The sequence below is a fragment of the Cyanistes caeruleus genome, chromosome 15 (assembly GCF_971803275.1).
Source record: "Cyanistes caeruleus chromosome 15, bCyaCae1.hap1.1, whole genome shotgun sequence".
Lineage (NCBI taxonomy): Eukaryota > Metazoa > Chordata > Aves > Passeriformes > Paridae > Cyanistes > Cyanistes caeruleus.
Window position 1 is genome coordinate 10551026 of NC_141715.1, and position 18143 is coordinate 10569168.

The 18143-nt window shown below is 41.2% G+C and overlaps 1 protein-coding gene across 4 annotated transcripts in view; it reads right to left on the bottom strand.

The window, feature by feature from the left end:
• FNIP1 (folliculin interacting protein 1) overlaps nucleotides 1–18143 on the bottom strand; it is a 65746-nt gene that overhangs the window by 32989 nt on the left and 14614 nt on the right. For 2 of the 4 annotated variants that reach the window (XM_086851627.1, XM_086851628.1), the window contains exon 2: nucleotides 4629–4755. In XM_086851627.1, coding sequence (XP_086707753.1) covers nucleotides 4629–4755 — 127 coding nt within the window. Of the gene's footprint in view, nucleotides 1–4628; nucleotides 4756–11439; nucleotides 12347–18143 lie in introns of those variants that run through there. The other 2 variants (XM_023936133.2, XM_023936134.2) reach the window with 2 other exon arrangements.

The following is an 18143-nucleotide window of genomic DNA, read 5'->3' on the forward strand; positions in this document are numbered from 1 at the left end:
GAGTCTCCATTTCACACAACTCACCTAAAAGCAAAAGGCTCACTATCCAATTACTAATCCTCAAAGCAATTTCCTGTTCAACATTTATCTGGTGCTGAAGTATATTAGAACATGTGGCTAATCCTGCTTGTTTCAAACAGCATGCCATTTCTTTACTTTGGGATAAATATGACATTTGGAGTAAAAGAAATTGCTGCTGAAGGAAATCAAGTATCATATGACCTTTCAGTGAAATTATTCAAAGATAAAGACAACTAGTGGAAGAAGTGAACTTTCCATTCTCCAAATTGAAGTTCACTATTGCACCTCTACATCTCAAATTCTGCATCTCAGGTCTCTCTTTCATTTCTGCAGAAAACTAAAACAAATGCTATTTCTGAAAACCTTCTTCTGCCTCTGGATCCTGGCAACAAGTCACCTCCCTTCTCTGATTCCTTGTCTTTCCCCCTTTCCTACCACATGCCCAAACTCTAGATCTCAGCTCAGCACAGTGCAGTTTGGGTCCTTTTTTCCTCCCTTCTTCTCCTCATGGTCCCTTGACATCCCTCCTTCCTCCCTGTACTTCAAACCTTCCTCTAGGCTGATCTTTAGCTAGGAAATCTTTTAGCTCTTATATGTCCCATCAGCACCTCTCTTCAGCCAGATCCCAAATGTTAACCACTGTCTTGTCATAAATACACACTGGACAACACAAAAAGGAGAATGAGCATTAAAATGAGACAGTTAATCTCTGTCTCTTAACTCATTCTGCCTGCTCCAAGGGAAGCCAGGATCCAAGATTCCCCTTTTCAGCTTCTTTACTTCACTCCCCACTCCCCCCTTGTGGCACCATTTCTGTGGCATCCTTATCCCCAGTGAATTACCAGCCTTTGGAGGTGAACTCATCATACTTCAGCTGGCCTTTGCACACTGGGACATAAATCCTGCACCACACAGTAAAACACAAGTAAAACTTAGCATGAGCTGAGTATGGATGCAGTGTCAAGGTTGGGAAGCCAAGCACAGGGAAAGGCAATGCCAAGGCTGGCAGCCCAGCACTAGCTGGGCCACCTGGCTACTGCACCTCAAGGAGGAAAAGGAGCTGCCTGTTGTCCTTATTTGAAATTCAAAGGAGGCCTATTACCACAGCTTTTTGAGGAGCACACCTGTGTTCACACACAGCTCCTGGCTCAGGAACTCAGTATAGCCCACAGCAGGGCTGTGACACCCAGGAACAGAGAGCAGGAGAGGAGGTGTCAGAGCTAAAGGAGCAGAGGAGCACAGAAAAGAACCTAACAGCAGAAACCAGTCATAAGGTTGTTATACTATCACCTGCACATCAAGTAAAAGAGTGTCATTAGAAATGAGATACTAACTGCTATGAGGAAGGAAAAAAATAAGTCTCCAGAGGAGACAGTAGCTCACACTGAACAAGCTTGCCCATAAAAGTTCCTTGATATCCAAAAATCCAGTTGATGTGAATGCTTGGGTGGGGACAGAGGCTGTTCAGCAAAGGCATCAGCAATGCCTGTTCCCCATACCACATGCTGCCCTGGTACATTCAATGTGTAAATGCCTATTCTGATGCATTTGCTCATGACCTAGTGCCACAGAGCTGGAAGAGGCAGCCATTCTCTGGGATACCCTGGCAGAACTCAGACACACAATTTTCTAATGCTCAGGAGACAGCAGCCTTTCCCCTCTGCTTCCAGAGCCCAGCTGATCAATAACCCAATCCCTGGAAAGCTGGGGATGAACCTCTCCTGCTTAGCACCAAAAAAGGTGTAGGACTCACCAAGAGGATCTCTCTGCCTCCCACATGCCCACAGCTGCCTGAGGTGGATCTCCACCTGGCACAGCATTGGGCCAACATTCCCAGTGTTGGGAATAGCTGCCAGCCCTTCATCATCAGACTGCTGCTCAGCTTCCCTCGCCAAGTTTAACTCTAGCAGGACTAGGGGAATCATGACTTCTCCTGAGCAACTGAAATATTGTAATGGCCACACTGCAAACTCATGACTGCCTTCAGTGTCCCACTGTGCAAAACCCTCCCCAAATTCTTGTCTAGCTAATATTTACTTTTACTGAAGATATGAAGAGGCTGATTTAATATCCAATGAAAACACCAGGTCCTTATTTGTCTTACAGCCAATTTCCCACACAGGTGAGATGAAACTAGTAATGCTTTATTAATGAAAGCCCAGTTTGGTGTTAGCACAAACTCAGCCATTTTCACTGATCAAAAAGCCAGAGCTTATTGTTTTATTTCTTGAAACATCTGTGTCTGCAAAGATTTTCTCTGATGCTCTTTAAATTTTATGACAACACCTTCCCTTGCAGAATTCAAAAGCCTGAGCCATGTTCGACCTCAGCTCATCACACACCACTTTTGACATATGTAGGAAATAGACTAAAATACATCTCACCTTGCTGCAGGCATACCACTCTTAAATTATAATTGCTTTCATGTCTCATAAACAACAGAAAATGGGAACACCACACCATAAAGCAAAGTGAAACTCTCTTGATTCTCTGTGTTAGACTGATTTGACTTGAACTAGAACAGTCTGGCTATTGGCAGGCACTCTTGCAGATGTCTTCCCAGTGTTATTTGTAGGTCCAGAGGTGTAAGTCACATTAGGAAATGGGGGGTGAGGGGGAAGAGGTGCAGAAGGCTTTGCTTTTTTGTGGGGTGCTGAACAGATACCCTTTCAGAAGGGAGAGTGCCCAGCCCACACATGGCTGGCTGCAAAAGGGCAAGAGTGCCTTGGAATGTGCTTAGAGCCAAGATCTGGCTCTGTATAAGCAGAGTGTGTCTTTGCTAGTGCAAATCATGATAAAGAGTGAGAGAAATGAACAATGCAATTCCTTGAAAATGGCCATTACTTCCTGCTAACTGCACAAGCCCATACTGAGCTCACATCAAGCTGAGCTGAAGACTCTCTGGCATGTTTCTACCTGCAAACTTCTGTTTTATGAGAAAAGTTTTGCCTGACATGACATTATCTGAATGCTGCAGAAAGCAGGTACATGGCAAGAAAATGTTTCAATATATCTGTCCTCTTTCAAAGGATCCTAATACTATGAAAAATAAATGTATCAAGTTCCTAGACATGACTTCTGGGCATTTCAAATGCCCTGGAAACAGCCTCCACTAGTCTCATGTGGATATGGTGACTACAGCTGTTTTCTTCCCCCTTAGGAAAGAAAAAGGAAAGATTAATATGGACTCATATCAGCTCCACTATCAGCCATTTATTCTGTTGCTGTTGAGATGCCACAGTCAATAAGCTTTCTGAAGTAACCCAAAACAGTGAAGTTTGCAAGTTCAGTGTGCAAGTACACATCTATCTTAAAGAGGTTTTAGACTTTCAAGAAATTAATTTACATCTCGCAAGAGGATTTATACTGTAAGTTATTTTTATTAATGAAATAATAGGGATAAGCACAGCCAACAATTCATACCAATAAACCAGTTCTAAAGATCACCTGTCTTTGAAAACCTGTTTTCCTGTCAGGAACATAAGGAAGAACAGAAACTAATAGAACCATTCTAAGAAATTTAAATTAAAAAGAAAGATGCAATTTTTTTAACATCTGTGAAACTTACTTTATTTCACAAATTCTCTGTAAAAACTAGGAAATTAGGATCTTGATTCTTGGGTATAAAAGCACTGGAATAAGCAATGGAGAAACCTGGAAGTTTGTGCCTGGTAAGACACATACTCCAAAGGTTTGGATACTGGACATGGCACATGAGACCAGGGTTAAGAGCATCAGGCTGGCAACAGGCTGGAAGAGTTTGGAAAGCTGGATGAAAAATATTTTTGCTGTACTCCAATACTCAACAGGAAAAACAGGGCTTGGGATAACATGTTATAATGTGTACTCCTGCTTACAGAAGGACCTCTGTAAGTTCTATAGGTAAAAGCAGCTGGAATCATTAATTTCAATTCACACCGTGCTTTCTGCTTGAAAAGCTTAAAATGCTTCGTGAATGCTTTTAGAAATGGTGAAAAGGAAGTTCAAAGCAGCAAAATAAGTTGTCCAGCCTCACACCACCACTTTCAGTAGCACTGTGGCCAGAAATTAATCTTCTGGACTGAGCCCTTCAAAGTAGTATTCTCATTTGACCGCATCCATTACAGTTTCAATTAAGAGATTACCATACAAATCATGCCTAAAGGAAAAACACAGTTTTCAAGTAACTTCATGTCAAAAAACTGTCAGCAAAGCATACAAACAACAACTGGCAGAAGTTAAGCAAACAGGACACAAGAGGATATGGGGCTGGGGGGACCTTCTGATTAAGAATCCAGACCCCACCATGGCACAAAACCAGATCAATAAATCCCAGTTCATGCCCTGTTTCAACCCCCAGCATTGCCTGCCTCAGCCCCAGGAAGGAATCTGAAGAAGCAGAAAGTAGATAAATCCCAGAATAAAGAGATCACTATAGTATTTAAAGCTGGTAAGAGTGAAACCACTGAAGCCTGAATAATTTGCAACTTAACAAGCATTTAAATATAGCCCTGCATTTAATCAACATTTACATGTCAGTGTGAATAAAACAGAGCATAAGCAATTAATCAATTTGGTCATTTGAAAAAAAATACAACTATAAGCATGTAAATTAGCAAAATACTCACCGACACTGAAACATCTTCTATTTTTCTTTTAGCACTGGAATCAAATAAGACATTCCGTCCTCTTCTTTCACAGTCCTGATACACAATTAGTCGGATCTGACTTGGGTCAAACTCGGGCAAAGGCCAGCTTTAATTAAAAAAGAAAAGAGCAGAAGGATCAATTACCACAACACTTTATTACACTGCTCTTTCTACATTATCTGTATATGCAATTTGATTAAAACATAGAGTCAAGCAAATTCAATGCCATTTCATCAAAGCCTTTGATCCTGTAGCCAGAACTATGCCCTTTGTTTTCTTTCCCTCACATGTGCCAAATTACACTGTCATAAACTGCACCAATCCTCTACAACTGCACAAAATGATGCATGCAGCATCTTCTGCTCTGCCTTGTGATGTTTTCTTCAAGTTCCAGCTATCTAAAATCAATATCACAGAACTTAGCTTTTGTGTTTAAAGACACAAAAAAACCCCTGAGATGAATAATCACAGGGTGGTTTGGGAGAACCATCTGGCTTTCTCCACATAAGCCACTGTGATTCAAGGGCATGGTCAGCAAACCATACAAAGCAGTATTAACAAACCTATTCCCAAACTGGTTTCCAAGGGAAGGAGCTTTCCTGAAGCCTCAGAACCTTCCCTACTGCCACTACTCCAGAGGAGGTCTCAAAGGGGGAACTTGCAGGGGTCAGGCTTGGAAATCATTCCATAATCTTCCCTTTAAGGGTGCTTTGTAGTCACCATCTTAAATTTCCATTTTAAAAAGACAGCCATCACTTTAAAGCCCAGCAAGCATTGTCATCCATTGGCTTGGGAATCCATTTTCACTGATACCATCTCAATTCTTGGAAGATAGGAAACAAGATCCCTGCTGTATCCATGAAACTACCAGGAATCGTCTTTCAGCTAGTTTACAAGCCATTTCCTAGATCAAGTGAAATTCTGTCTTCCTTCTTCTTAGCTTTTAGGCAAGCAGTGTTAGCATGAACCTCAAGAAGCTAGAAACAAGGCACTGAAACAAGCCATTAATGAAGGATACAGAATCCTAATTTGCAAGAAGCTGTACATGTATTTCAGCAAAAAGACACAACATGGGTTAAACCTGGCATGTTACACTCCAAGACAACAGTAAATTTTCCTCTCCTCTAAAGCAGCACCCAAAGGGTTTCCTGCTCTGCACCCACACTTTATATGACCAACAAGTCCTGTAACAGCAGAAAATCCATTTGATCACCAAAGCCATCATCACCTATCAGAAGTTTTTAAGGTTGCTCAGTATAGTATACACAAGTATTACAGCTAGCAATACACAGTATTATAGCTATTGCATTCCCAGTGAGGTGAAACTAAGCACGAAGACACAGTTACACTCCTAAAATGGAATCTATTTCCTAATCTGCCCATCCCCACCATTTAGCAACAAGGGAGATAAACGGAAGCTGCAGAGAAGATGGTGTGTAACAAATGTCCAAATAAACTTACTACAAGAAAAAAAAACTTGAGCAACTTGAGCCAAAATAACTTAATGTCTAGATCTGGGGGCAAAGAGCCATGCTCCCTCTCATTTGAGCACCTAAATCCAAGTGTTACCCACAGCAAAAAATACCTACACAAAATGCAGACACCAAACAGAGCAAATTCTGTACCAAAACTCATGTACAGTGACAAACTCAGAGCCAAGCTTACACTTACTGGAAGGTCTCCTAATTAACTCCATCATACATTTCAGAAAATGTAAGAAAAAACAAATCTCTAGTTTGACACATGCCTGGGGTGTTACCAAGTGAGAGGCACAAAGGCTCTAGAGTTGGGCATGGTAACTGCTAAGAGCATGACTTTGGCTAGAAGTGAGGAGGACCATTGGATAAACTGGCTTCCTGGAGGAACAGTCTCCATATATTAAAGTGCAATCAGTGGAAGTCCAGAAACCAGTATTTTTTTTCCGGACAGGCCACTGTGGTTGCTATAAAGAAACTGTGGGACAATAAAAATGAACTGCTTGCCAAAAGGGTCCTATTGCTTGCTCTACCCTTGCAACACATTTGAAAGTCATTCACACTCAGACAAAAGCGTGTCATCCATTACCTAGTACTTTTGATATTTGACTTTGAAATTACTGACAAAGAAGGCAATAGCTGTTCCAGATCTTAGCAAAGTTTACTTATAAAAAGCTCCAAGAGCAGATTTCACACTAAGAGGAGAGAAAGCTGAATATAAAACTCTTGCTGTATTCAGAAACATATTTGATGAAGTTAACAAGAGCTTGTTTACTTCTCAGCTTCTTCACATGACATTTTAACTTTCTCTAGACAAGCATTTAGTAGCTATTATCCATCATAATTTGTGATAATTCCAAAGAAGTGCTATCTCTGTTACATAATAGCATCCTTAAGCACATTACAGCCTTGCAAAAACATTCCCTGGCAATAGTGGGCCACTTCCCAAACCAGAAAAGCCTTTCAGAGAGCTGGGGGAAAGTTCATTCAGACACACAGTAAACAGAAGGCAGCCTGGCACCTCCAACTCACCCCCACCAGCAAGGGGGAAGCAGGACACAGAGCTTTGCTTTTGTTGTTAGCAGATTTAAAATACCGTTAAGCTTGATATCTGAATAGATTATCCCCAGAAACAAAATTCCTGCATGCAAGAGGTATTCTCAAAACAAATATAACAGGGCAGCACTCCAGTGCTCCTCTTCAGGCAGATGAAAACTGACCTAGATCTTCTGAATATAATTAGTTCTGTTTATAAATGGAAACTAACTTTGACATTTAACTGATGTTTTCTTGAGAGTCCTACAGGAAAACCAAGAGATGTAGAATCAAATGTTCTAGCAATGTTAATGAAAGGTGAGTCCATTTTCCACATTGCTCTGGAAATGACAGCTCCTTAAGAAGGAGTTTTTCCTGCATGACGTATCTGACACTCTTTGATCTTTCCTTGAAATTGATTCAATCTAAAGGAAAACCCCAAAATTAACCCAGGACAAAAAAATAAAATCCCATAAAAACCACCGTCAAGAAAACCCCAAATACTTTTCACCAGTAGAAGTGTTTGTGACTTTATCACACAGTGCTGTGAGTCTGGGCATGGAACAAAACCAGTGATAAACAAATTCCTTCTGAGCAGGACACTGCTCCTGTGGAGATCTCCAGTACACAAGTGGGGATTCCTCTGGAATCAGATGTTCAAAAATACCTATATGGAGTATAAGTCTGTTGACGTGTAAATGCTGTATGGGATGTTTCAGAAACAAGACTCAGCTCTCACACCAGGACAGACTGGTTGAGGTTGGAGGGGTCTTCTGGAGGGCATCTGATCCAATGCCCCTGCACAGACACTCATGCAAGTACAGAGTGCAAAAGAAAAATAATTATTTGGGGGAGAAAGGGAAAATTCCCTATGATTAATGATGGAATTATTGGAAACTGGCAACAATGAGACCAAGATCTGAAAAGTGGTATTTTAATGCACATTCACACTTAAGCCCCACTGTTGTTCAGCTCTTTCCTTTTTTCATCCCTTCTGCTTTTCTGCGTTTTTTTACCTTCAATCACGGAATATTACCTGTAGCTTATATTTACAAATCCATTCCATTCTTCCTGACACCTCTACTATAGAGATTGACAGAGATCCAGAATTCCAACTGCTCTCTAAGGATGAATTTTATTGTGTTTCTGGAGTTTATTACCACTATCAACATTTCTCAGCAAGATCTGAATGACTGTAAATTGATACTATTTCACTCTATGCAAGTTTTAATAGATAACACAACAGACACATAAATCCTTCATTTCCACTCCAACAATTAAAATACAGAATTTCCCCCGTAACTGAATCCCAGTACATTCCTTCCTCCTCATTCCCACCTAGAACATGAACAACACTCCTTCATTACATGAAAGGTTTAGCTTAGTATTATCTTCCCTCCTGGCTGAGACTTGACTTTTAAAACTGTTTATATTGACATGGCTTAGATAGTATCTGGTTACTTTTTCACAAAAACAGATACTTTAGAAATCTGAAACTAAATCAACAGAAGCAATATTAAGCACATAGGAATTGGAAAAGTTTTCTAAAAAGTAAAGTTGCTCAAAACCAGAATAGGATTAAACATGTAAAAAGTAAGTTGAAACTATCAGTCAAACTATTGTTTTCCTACATCATGTTACCCATAGTTATAAAAATTGCCTGGTGATGAATCACTTGGAGCTATTTTTAAATGCATCTACGCAAATGATATTTATAGTTTATGCCAGCTTATCTGTTCTGCATGGTTTTCATGTTAGCACCTTTTTAAAGGGTGACAGGAGCCGCCCAGCAGAGCAGACAGGCCCACCTTGTCCCATGCTCCCCTCACAGGCTCTGGCAGAAGGAAACATCTTTTACTCCTGCTAGATGAGCATCAGAACAGAGGCACAGGGATTCCAGAGCTTATCTCCAGCATCTGCAGATGATTCTCCAGGTATTATCCTTGTTGCAGTGGTGCTTAGACCCAGCCAAATTCTACACAAACCTTTGACAGAGGCTGCATCTGTCATGAAGAGCTAACATTGTAAATACAAGACTGTTCCACAGAGTGCACTGGGATTTCAGATTATCTCCACATTCCATGGAGATGTACATCCACATCAAAGCACACTCACCTGTACCTACACAGCCCAATACATAGAATCCTGCAGTTGCTTTGCTACAGGAAAGGGTGATCAAGTCCAGATAGAAAATGGTCCTTGCCTAGTCCATCCATCCTATCATACTCCTCTCAGCCCTGAGATGCCTTTTCCAACCAAGAATACCCTTCTTCTGCCCAAACACCTCTGCAGATTTCCAAATCTGTTATAGATTACTTTTTCTTTTGGCTTTGAGAAGATACAACAGAAGTTGAGTATACAGGATTACTTGGGAGGATCTTGTACATACTTTAATAACTTCTTACTGCATTTCAGTAATTCACTTATTGACCATTATTGCACAAACAGCTGCACAGACCATTCTGAATGATCACAATTAATTTGGAAACAATGAAAACAAATACAGTGTGTGTTAATGATGCTTGCAGCTTTGGAAGACCATCTTCACTTAGAGGCATGGGGAGGTTATTTATTTCTTTAACAATAGCACCTGAAACACAAGAGAACTTTCTCAGGATTCACAAGACAAGGATGATCCAGGCTGCATGGCTCATTTGCAAAGCTGGCATTTTAAGAGAGTGATTCCTTTTAAGTGCTGGTGATGTAACACAACCATAAGGCTGCAAGGGGGAAGAAAGTTCCCTAAAGTAGAGAAACCACGGGGCCTATACTTAGAAAAAATTTTGCAAGATATTTGTCTTTGCAAGAGCTGAGGTCATGTCAGGGCTATGTGACTGTAGTGGTGAGCACTTGCTGATTCTGCACAGAAAACCAGCATCTGTGTCTTGGCCAGGCAGGGAAGGAGCCCACAAGGGTGGATTGCAGAGCTCAGCCAGCGCCCCAAGTGACTCTGCCCTCTGCCACGGTGACCTCAGCTGGGGTTTCACAGAAGTCACAGGACCTGGGTTCTGGGTAGTATGGAAGAATAGACAGATGGTGGATCATCTCAGGGACAACCACCCTTGACTGCTTGCAGTGGTGACTTTAAATGTTTATGTTTCTTTAAAATACAAAAATGTTTCTTTAAAATACAAAAAGTAAAATTACAAAATTACATTTATAAAAAAGTAAATGTTTCTTTAAAATACAAAAAATTACTAAAATACAAAAATTCATTAAAATTTTCTGTTTAATATTTCTTTAAAATACAAAAAAATAAATCCAAGCTCCTTCTTTTTCATCTCCTATAAGAGGGTGACATGTCCACAGTCACTGCAGCACTGTGGAGGTCAGTTCCTGCTCCATCTCTAAGCTGGTCTCATTATTTACCAGTTTAGCTAGCAATCCTCACCTGGAATAGATGCGCTTCTTGAGCTCCAGGAAACTTGTGCTGCTTATACTAAGTACATACTGTACACCAGGAACAAAGTGTGTCAGCCAGGTATTTCACAGGTGTAACAAACTTGGACCTGAACTTCAACTGCCTGCCAAGCTCCTTGGCTCTGTCCAATTCTTTATCTGTATATGAAGATGACTTTAGTTTCTTTTTTTTCTCCCTTCTAATGAGAGTCATTTGACTTTCATTAAGATACCTAATTTATACTCTAAAGTCCAATACTTGAACCAGATGCTTTTCCACAAGCAAAGACATAACATTGACAGGTTAGGTACAGACTAGTCAACACAGTAATCATAATCTGGAGTGTTATACTGAAAATAAATCGGTGGGAAGGTTTGTTAAAGCTGTGTAGTATGTTGAATAACTTTGCAATTCAAACATCTTGCAGAATTTACAACCACTATTGACAATTTCATAAAATATTTCTGGGACTACTTCACTTATGCAATTTCAAAAATTACCTGTTCAGGTTTTAGCTGATTTAGGAACATATATGCATGAAAATATTTGCACATACACATACAGATTTCATGGTCGCTTGAAATATGTTGTAATTAAAACCACACACACACAATTCACAGCTCCTGTCAGTTAAATTCAGTAGCACTGCACAAAATTACATTATTCAAGCGGACTGCACTTCCCTTTGCAAAGTTACAAGATAAATTCAATTCAGGCAAAAAAAAAAAAAGCACCCTTTAGCATAAAACTATAGTAAGAATCATAAAAAAATAAATCTCTAGAAGATTCATATCTCTGGAAAATAAGTATTTTCATCACAGGGAAAATAATAAGCTTTCAAATAATTAAAACGATCTCAAGAACTGTGCAGTGACCATACCTGGGAAGCATCTTTGTCCCCTGAGCAGTTCCAGTTTTCAAAATCCCTATAAACTCCTGTTGTGCCTGGCTGCCAACTCAGGTTAATAATAGCAATGAGCCATATTCATCCAAAACCACAAGACTGTCAGGTGACATATCAAGAGGTCTGAATTTAACTCAAACAAAAGACTCTCCATGCTGCAATGCAAAAGCTTTAATCCTAGCAACAGGAGCACAGAAACCACCTTAAGGACAGCAGTGCCGGGGTTTGCACCAGGCTGCTGGTGTTTCCGCTGGCCCGGAGTTTCATAACCCGAATCCTGCCCCACAGCTCTGCACAGCCCGGGATTTCTGCTCCAGGAAAGAGCGCCCGTCTTTCTCCGCTCCCTCGTCTCTTCCAGGGCTCGCTGCAGAGCAAATCAATGGAATTCGCGGTGAGCCAAGCGCTGCCCTGGCAGCGCCGGCCCGGACCCGTCAGTGCCATCCATCCGCCTCCTGTCCGCCACCGCACTCCCGGCTCCGTCTCATCACCGAGTCCCCGGGCACCTCCGAGCCGCGGCCGCCGGGGATTCAGCCCGCTCGGCGGCGAAGGCGGGGGCGAAGCAGGGCGGCCTCCTTCCAGCCGGCACCCCCGGCCCTCACACTCCCGGGGGCGGCGGGATGCTCCCGGCGGAGCCCGCGCGCGCGGCTGGCCGAGCCCGCGCTGGCAGCCATCATGTGACACGGCTGTCACCGCGGGCCACCTGCGGCCGCCAGCCCCGGCGGCACCCGCGCCACAGCCCTCCCTCACACGGCGGCTTTGCAGCGCTCCTCCGGGCAGGGGCCTGGCGGGGAAGGGGAACGAGGAGCCCTCGGCCACCCCCGCTCGCTGCTGCCTCTGCGGCGCGACATCCCGCCCGCTCCCTCTCCCCCTCCCCCGTACGAACAAAGAGCGCACTGTGCGCTCAGCGAGGGCTCATTAATATTACACGGCAATCGGGGATATGCAAGACAATTGGATGCCCACAGACCGGAAAAAAATTAAATACGCAAAATAATGCGCTCAAAGAAAACCCGACTAAGCCAGGTGGCTGTAAACAAGGTTTCCTGATGGTGCTCTGGCGGTAACCCGGGTCACTCTAGGAAGGGTACCAGACATCACAACGGCAAAGTGCGTTTGTTTAACAAACTTTAAATAGAAAAGAACTATATAATAAACTTTTATCTAAACTGTGGGAGAGGAACGAGACAGATGGACAGGGAAGGGAAGAAGGAATTGGGCATTCAAAAATGCAACGCACATTAAAAGCCATCTAGTCTTGTCACAGGCATGGGTGAGGCTAATCACTCATACTATTAATTCTGTATGATCTTCGGTTAAAACTCAAGTAATACATGAAGGCAGAAGCCTACAGCATCCTAGTTTTTACTTTATTTTTTTTTTCCAGTGTCTGAAAACCTACAAGTGCTGCCAGTATTTTAAATACATAAGCAGCAAAAATAGATTTATCATCAGAATCTCCTGTTCCACTGCATCCCACAACCCAGTGCTATTGATGGTTCCCCTGTACCAGAGTGGGTGAAACAGTGCACCTGTTCAAGGGGTTTGGCTCCAAGACCGTACAATCTCAAGAGGTCAGATGTTGCTTATCCTCTGAAATGGATCCCAAAGCAGAACACAAAGTTTCCTGTTCTGCTACACATCTCTTGGGTTAAGTTTAGGGAGAAATCCTTAACCTCTTGCCACCACAATGGTTTTGTTGCTGTTTTATAGGATGGTAATATTTTTATGTTTGGTGCTGGACAAGTGTTTTGACACAAAAGCAGCAAAACTAAAGAGAGGCAACACCATTATCTTTTGTTACCATGCTTTACAGGAAGTTTCTCATTCAGAAATGAAGAATTGAGGCCCTGATGCCAAACACATACATTACAGACTTGGCTTTTCATATGACTAGTGCCAAGGAATTCAATGGAACTATTCACATGAGCAAACTGGGCATGTGCTGGTTACAGGACTCATGCCTTAAGCCCAAATCTTGCCTTTAAAACTTAAAATGCCAAAATTTAGGAGCTAAAAGCAGTAACATCTGACCACCTCTACCTACCTTCTTGATCTAGTGAAGGAATGTGAAGTGCACAGTAACTTCCTTTACCTGTGTGGCAAAGGCACCACTCTCTAAAGGCTACTGATGTCAAAAGTGACCTTTTTTCTTAGACATGCAATGCTGAGAAGTGCCATGTATTATGTAAACATTTATTTACAGGAGTAACATCTAAGGTTTCCATTTTACCTCAGTGTAACCCAATGCATATTAAAAGAAGTGTCTTGAAAGCTGATCCAATCTCCATCCAACAACTGACCAGGAAAAATACTGAAAGGAATTTTTCTGCAAATAGAGACAGACTCTAATTGTGAAGATAGTAAACAGTGCTTTAGCCAGATCAGTGAATATTTATTGCTTGAGGAAGGAATTCAGATAGTCAATGTTTGTTTATATACACTGGCACCACTCCCATATACAGAAAACACTGAAGCATCTTTAATAAGAGACATGCACCATCCTCTTCTCTAGGTGTATATCCAGGCCTTTCTTTAAAAGGGTGAAGGCTTTCTTTTTTTTTGTATTCTAAAATTTCAGCTTGAAAAACAAAGCTAGTAATATTACCCTGTTTCAGAAAAACATTTAAGTTCAAAAAAATAAAGTTATCAAAATCTCCTGCTACAGCCCATCACCTGCCAGGGAGCTACTTCAGTATCCAAGCACATCCACCCAGCTGCAGATATGAAAGAGGTAGATGATGGTGTCATCATCTACCTCTGGGGCTGGGGCATGTTCTTAAACACACAGAAGCCAAAACAACCCTCAAAACCAAACAGCACCAAAAATAATCCCTTTCTTCACACTATCCAAAGGCATTTCTGAAAACGCTCAAAACTACTGCAAAGGATCATATACACATTTTGGGTATAAATCATCTGATTTTAAACCAAGCAGACAACAGAATTTGCTCCAACCACAGGCTAAAAGAGTAATAAAATTATTATTTTTTGTTCATCACTGCCTTAACAAATTTCTTCAGTCTTTCTTCTGGAGGAAGGTTTCTCTCACACATGTTGTAAATGCAGAAATATTTATTGCTTAGTAAGACATGAAGGTAGGAGCTAGAAGCCACACTAGACGAAAAGAGAGAAAACCAATTAGGATTTTATTTGAAATGTAACTAGAAATACTTGGATACCATTTCTTACAAAATACTTGCCTTAGTAGGATTACTACTGGACTAGACATTTAAAAAAATGTGCTTTCTGTGCATTTTTATATCCCTTCCAGAAAAAAAAAATCCTCTCTGCTGGAGAGGAAGAATGGTGATGTTAAAGCAAGAACCTTCCATATACACCTGGAGCACACACACAAACCTGCACACACAAACATAAGCCCAGCCAAAGGTCAGCAAGAGCCCAAACAGTGAGAAAGATCATTGCAAACAACCTTCAGGAGTTTCAGAACCTGGACCCTCTACTCTTTAAAGGAAACCAGGTTGTTAAATGCTGAAAAAAGTACTCTTGATATGAGATTAAAAACAAAAAAAAAACCAAAACAAACAAACAAAAAAAAACAAACCACAAAATCAACAAACCAAATAAACAAACAAAAAACCCCAAAGATACCACCAAATAAACAAGTTTATAAACTCTCCATACACAAGATTCTCACTACCAGGACACGGTCTCATGACTGGAATAAACTGGCTCTACCAGCATTTTAAAAGCCCATCAGCAACTACAAATCTGTCTATGAGCATTCTTAGAGGGCAGGACATGAAACAATTACCTCTCTTTTAAGAACATGGAGACCTCAGCAGGTTGACTATCCACTGCAGTAATTTTTCATATCATGATAAAAATGCTGAAAATAAATATAACTCAAAGTAAAATTGTGATGCATGGTTAGGCTACTGAAACATTGGTGCTCCTTTTGTGTCACATTTCCAATCGCAATCTACTATAAGACACCAAACAAACCTCCATAATACCAACTGGTACTGCAAGACAACAGGGCATTTTCTCCCTGCCAAACAGTTATTTTATTGTGCACACTCGGGTGTGCAGAGCAGACTCTTCTGCTGTAGCCATTAAAAATAAATACATGTAAATAATAAATGCATGTAAATAATAAATGTAAATAGCTCAGTATTGTGTGTGTTTAATGATAAGTTGGGGAGAAAAAAGTTCCAATACAAATTGCTTTTGATGAACATAATTTGCAACAGCATAGTTGTTGGAAATAAAGATTCTCCTAAAATCACTCAGAATTATGTAATGCAGCAGAGGAGGGTTGTGGGGGCAGTCTGGGTTCCCTCCTTTATACTGTGTAGTTTCAGAGATGTCATGATAGGCTCAACAATTCTTAAATACGCACACAAAACTAACTTCACAAAACAAAATCAAGCTCACAGATTTATCAACTGCAAAGTTTGCTTAGGGAACTTAATTGATGTTTTTTATTTTGGAAACTGTGAATATTAATAGATGAGACAATGAAGAGAAAAGACAGATGAATCAAGATTGACTGCAAGACCTCTCTTGTCAAGAAAATGAAGACATTTTAGAGGAATCACTAAGGCTCCACTACTGTTATCAAGAACAACAACAACAACAATAATATTAACAATAATAATAAACCCTTGAAAGATTCCGGATGCAATAAGGGTACTTTGGCTGAATAGTCTGAGCATTTTCATTTTTTTTAATTGACAAATATTGAATTCCTTGTATTTATCTTCAGCTTAGAGTATTTTTAAAGCTTTTATTTTCAAGCACTTCCCAGAAACCATAAGGACTATGGCAGTTTTATTCTTTTTGCACCACTGAAAACTGAGTTTTTCAATACATTACTTCAGGAGACATTAAAACAAAAGCTGCAAGGTGTATAACTGAACTGGTATGCTCAAGCTGTGCCTGAAATATCACTTGATTCTTGCAGCAAGGAAACACATCTAAATAAGCTTTTCTTTAAGTCAGACAGATACACCTAAAAATAAATAAATGCTTAGACACTAAACAGCTGCAATTTTTTTATGTCATGCTTTTTAACCTGTGAGCTGTACCAGGGTGGGTGGTGCTGTGCCCAGGGTGCCAGGAGACGGTGCATCCCTGCAAGGGCATCTGCCCAGACTCTGCTTTTTCCACCTTGAAACCCCCTGGCCTGGCAACAGGCAGCCAGGATACCTCCAGCCTGGAAATGCCACTCCATGGAGCACCCAAAGCACTGGTACCTCCAGTGACAGCACATGACAGCCACAAAACCTCCGGCTGCAGACACCGGCACCCGCTGCACCTGTGTGCGACCCGGGAGCCTCTGCTGTGTCAGGGTGCAGGGAGACATCTGCTTATGCTGATTAAAACATCGTGTAATACTTGTTTTGTGAGTTTTATAAGGGGAAAAAATATGGTCTTGGTGGTGAAAGTCATCTGACGCCAGCAAGGCAGCATGGGGCTTGGAGCATTCCTTGGCTGTAGGCCATGGTCCTGTAATTGATTAAGGTGGCTGCACTTGTGACTGAGTGATAATTGAGAGCCTAATAAATCTCCACACAAGTATTTGTCACTCAGAGATGGAAAGCAATTGTTACGGACCTTCATAACAAGCTATAAGTGGTGAAATTACAGCTAGTATTAAAAATACCAAGAAAGCCCACAGACCACTCCCAACTTCTTTGCTCGACATTCACATTTTGAGTTTAATTTCCAGGAGTGTCAAATGCACAAGGCTTTCAGCTAAATCATACCCAGCATGAACTCAATTCATTCCAATTCCTGAAGATTATGTTGAGAACTCCCTGGTCTTCCTTCCCCCTACCCCAGATCTCATTTATCTTCATAGGCAGCATTGCTTTAGCCAAGGTCTACATGCTAGTCTTTTCCCTGGGGAAGGAAAAAAAAAATGAAAAAAAAATGCAGAGCTGCAGATGTTCAGGGTTCCTCGGAAGAGGAAGAAGACAGAGGTTAGCTATTCTCCAAAGATTCACAGGGATCAGTGCCTGAACAGCATTTTACTCTGTCCCTCATGTGACTGTTTAATTAGGTGTTGATTCACTCAGTCATGAGACACAAGGAAACAGGGCTGCAAGCCCCAACGTCAAAGTAATGCCTGTTCTGCCAGTTTCTGTATTAGCAAAGCACAAAGGGGACATCCAGTTCTGAGAAGCAAAACTTGTGTTTTCTTGCCCATAAACCAATCCATCACATCATTTCAACCTTTTGATATTGAAAAAGAAAGGTAAAAAAAGACATAGGAATTATTTCAGAGAAAGATGCTTGTGAATTCCCTGATTATTCTCTCCTGTAAGAGCCAGGACCAGTTCAAGTGTCCACAGGATGAGCTCCCTGGCCAGGCTCTGAAGCCCTGAGAGCAGAGTATCCCCTTCCAACTGGTAATTCAGATCCAGCCTGCTTCAGGATATCAGGCTTTCTTCTGGGGTTTGTTTGTCTGCTTTTGGAAAAGGAATACAAGATATTTTTCCATGGCTTTATTCCTGTTGTTAAGTTTTTACTTGGCCTCCTTAGCACCCAAAAGCTTTTCTGTTATGGAGTCTCGTTCCCATAGCAACAAGCTTTAAAAATATCAAAGAAATTTTCAGGACATGATAAACCAACTTCACAAACTGTGTATGTTTGCAATAGGAAACTCTGGCGGACAATTATTTATATGTACTCAGTTCAAACAAGGTTTGATGTAG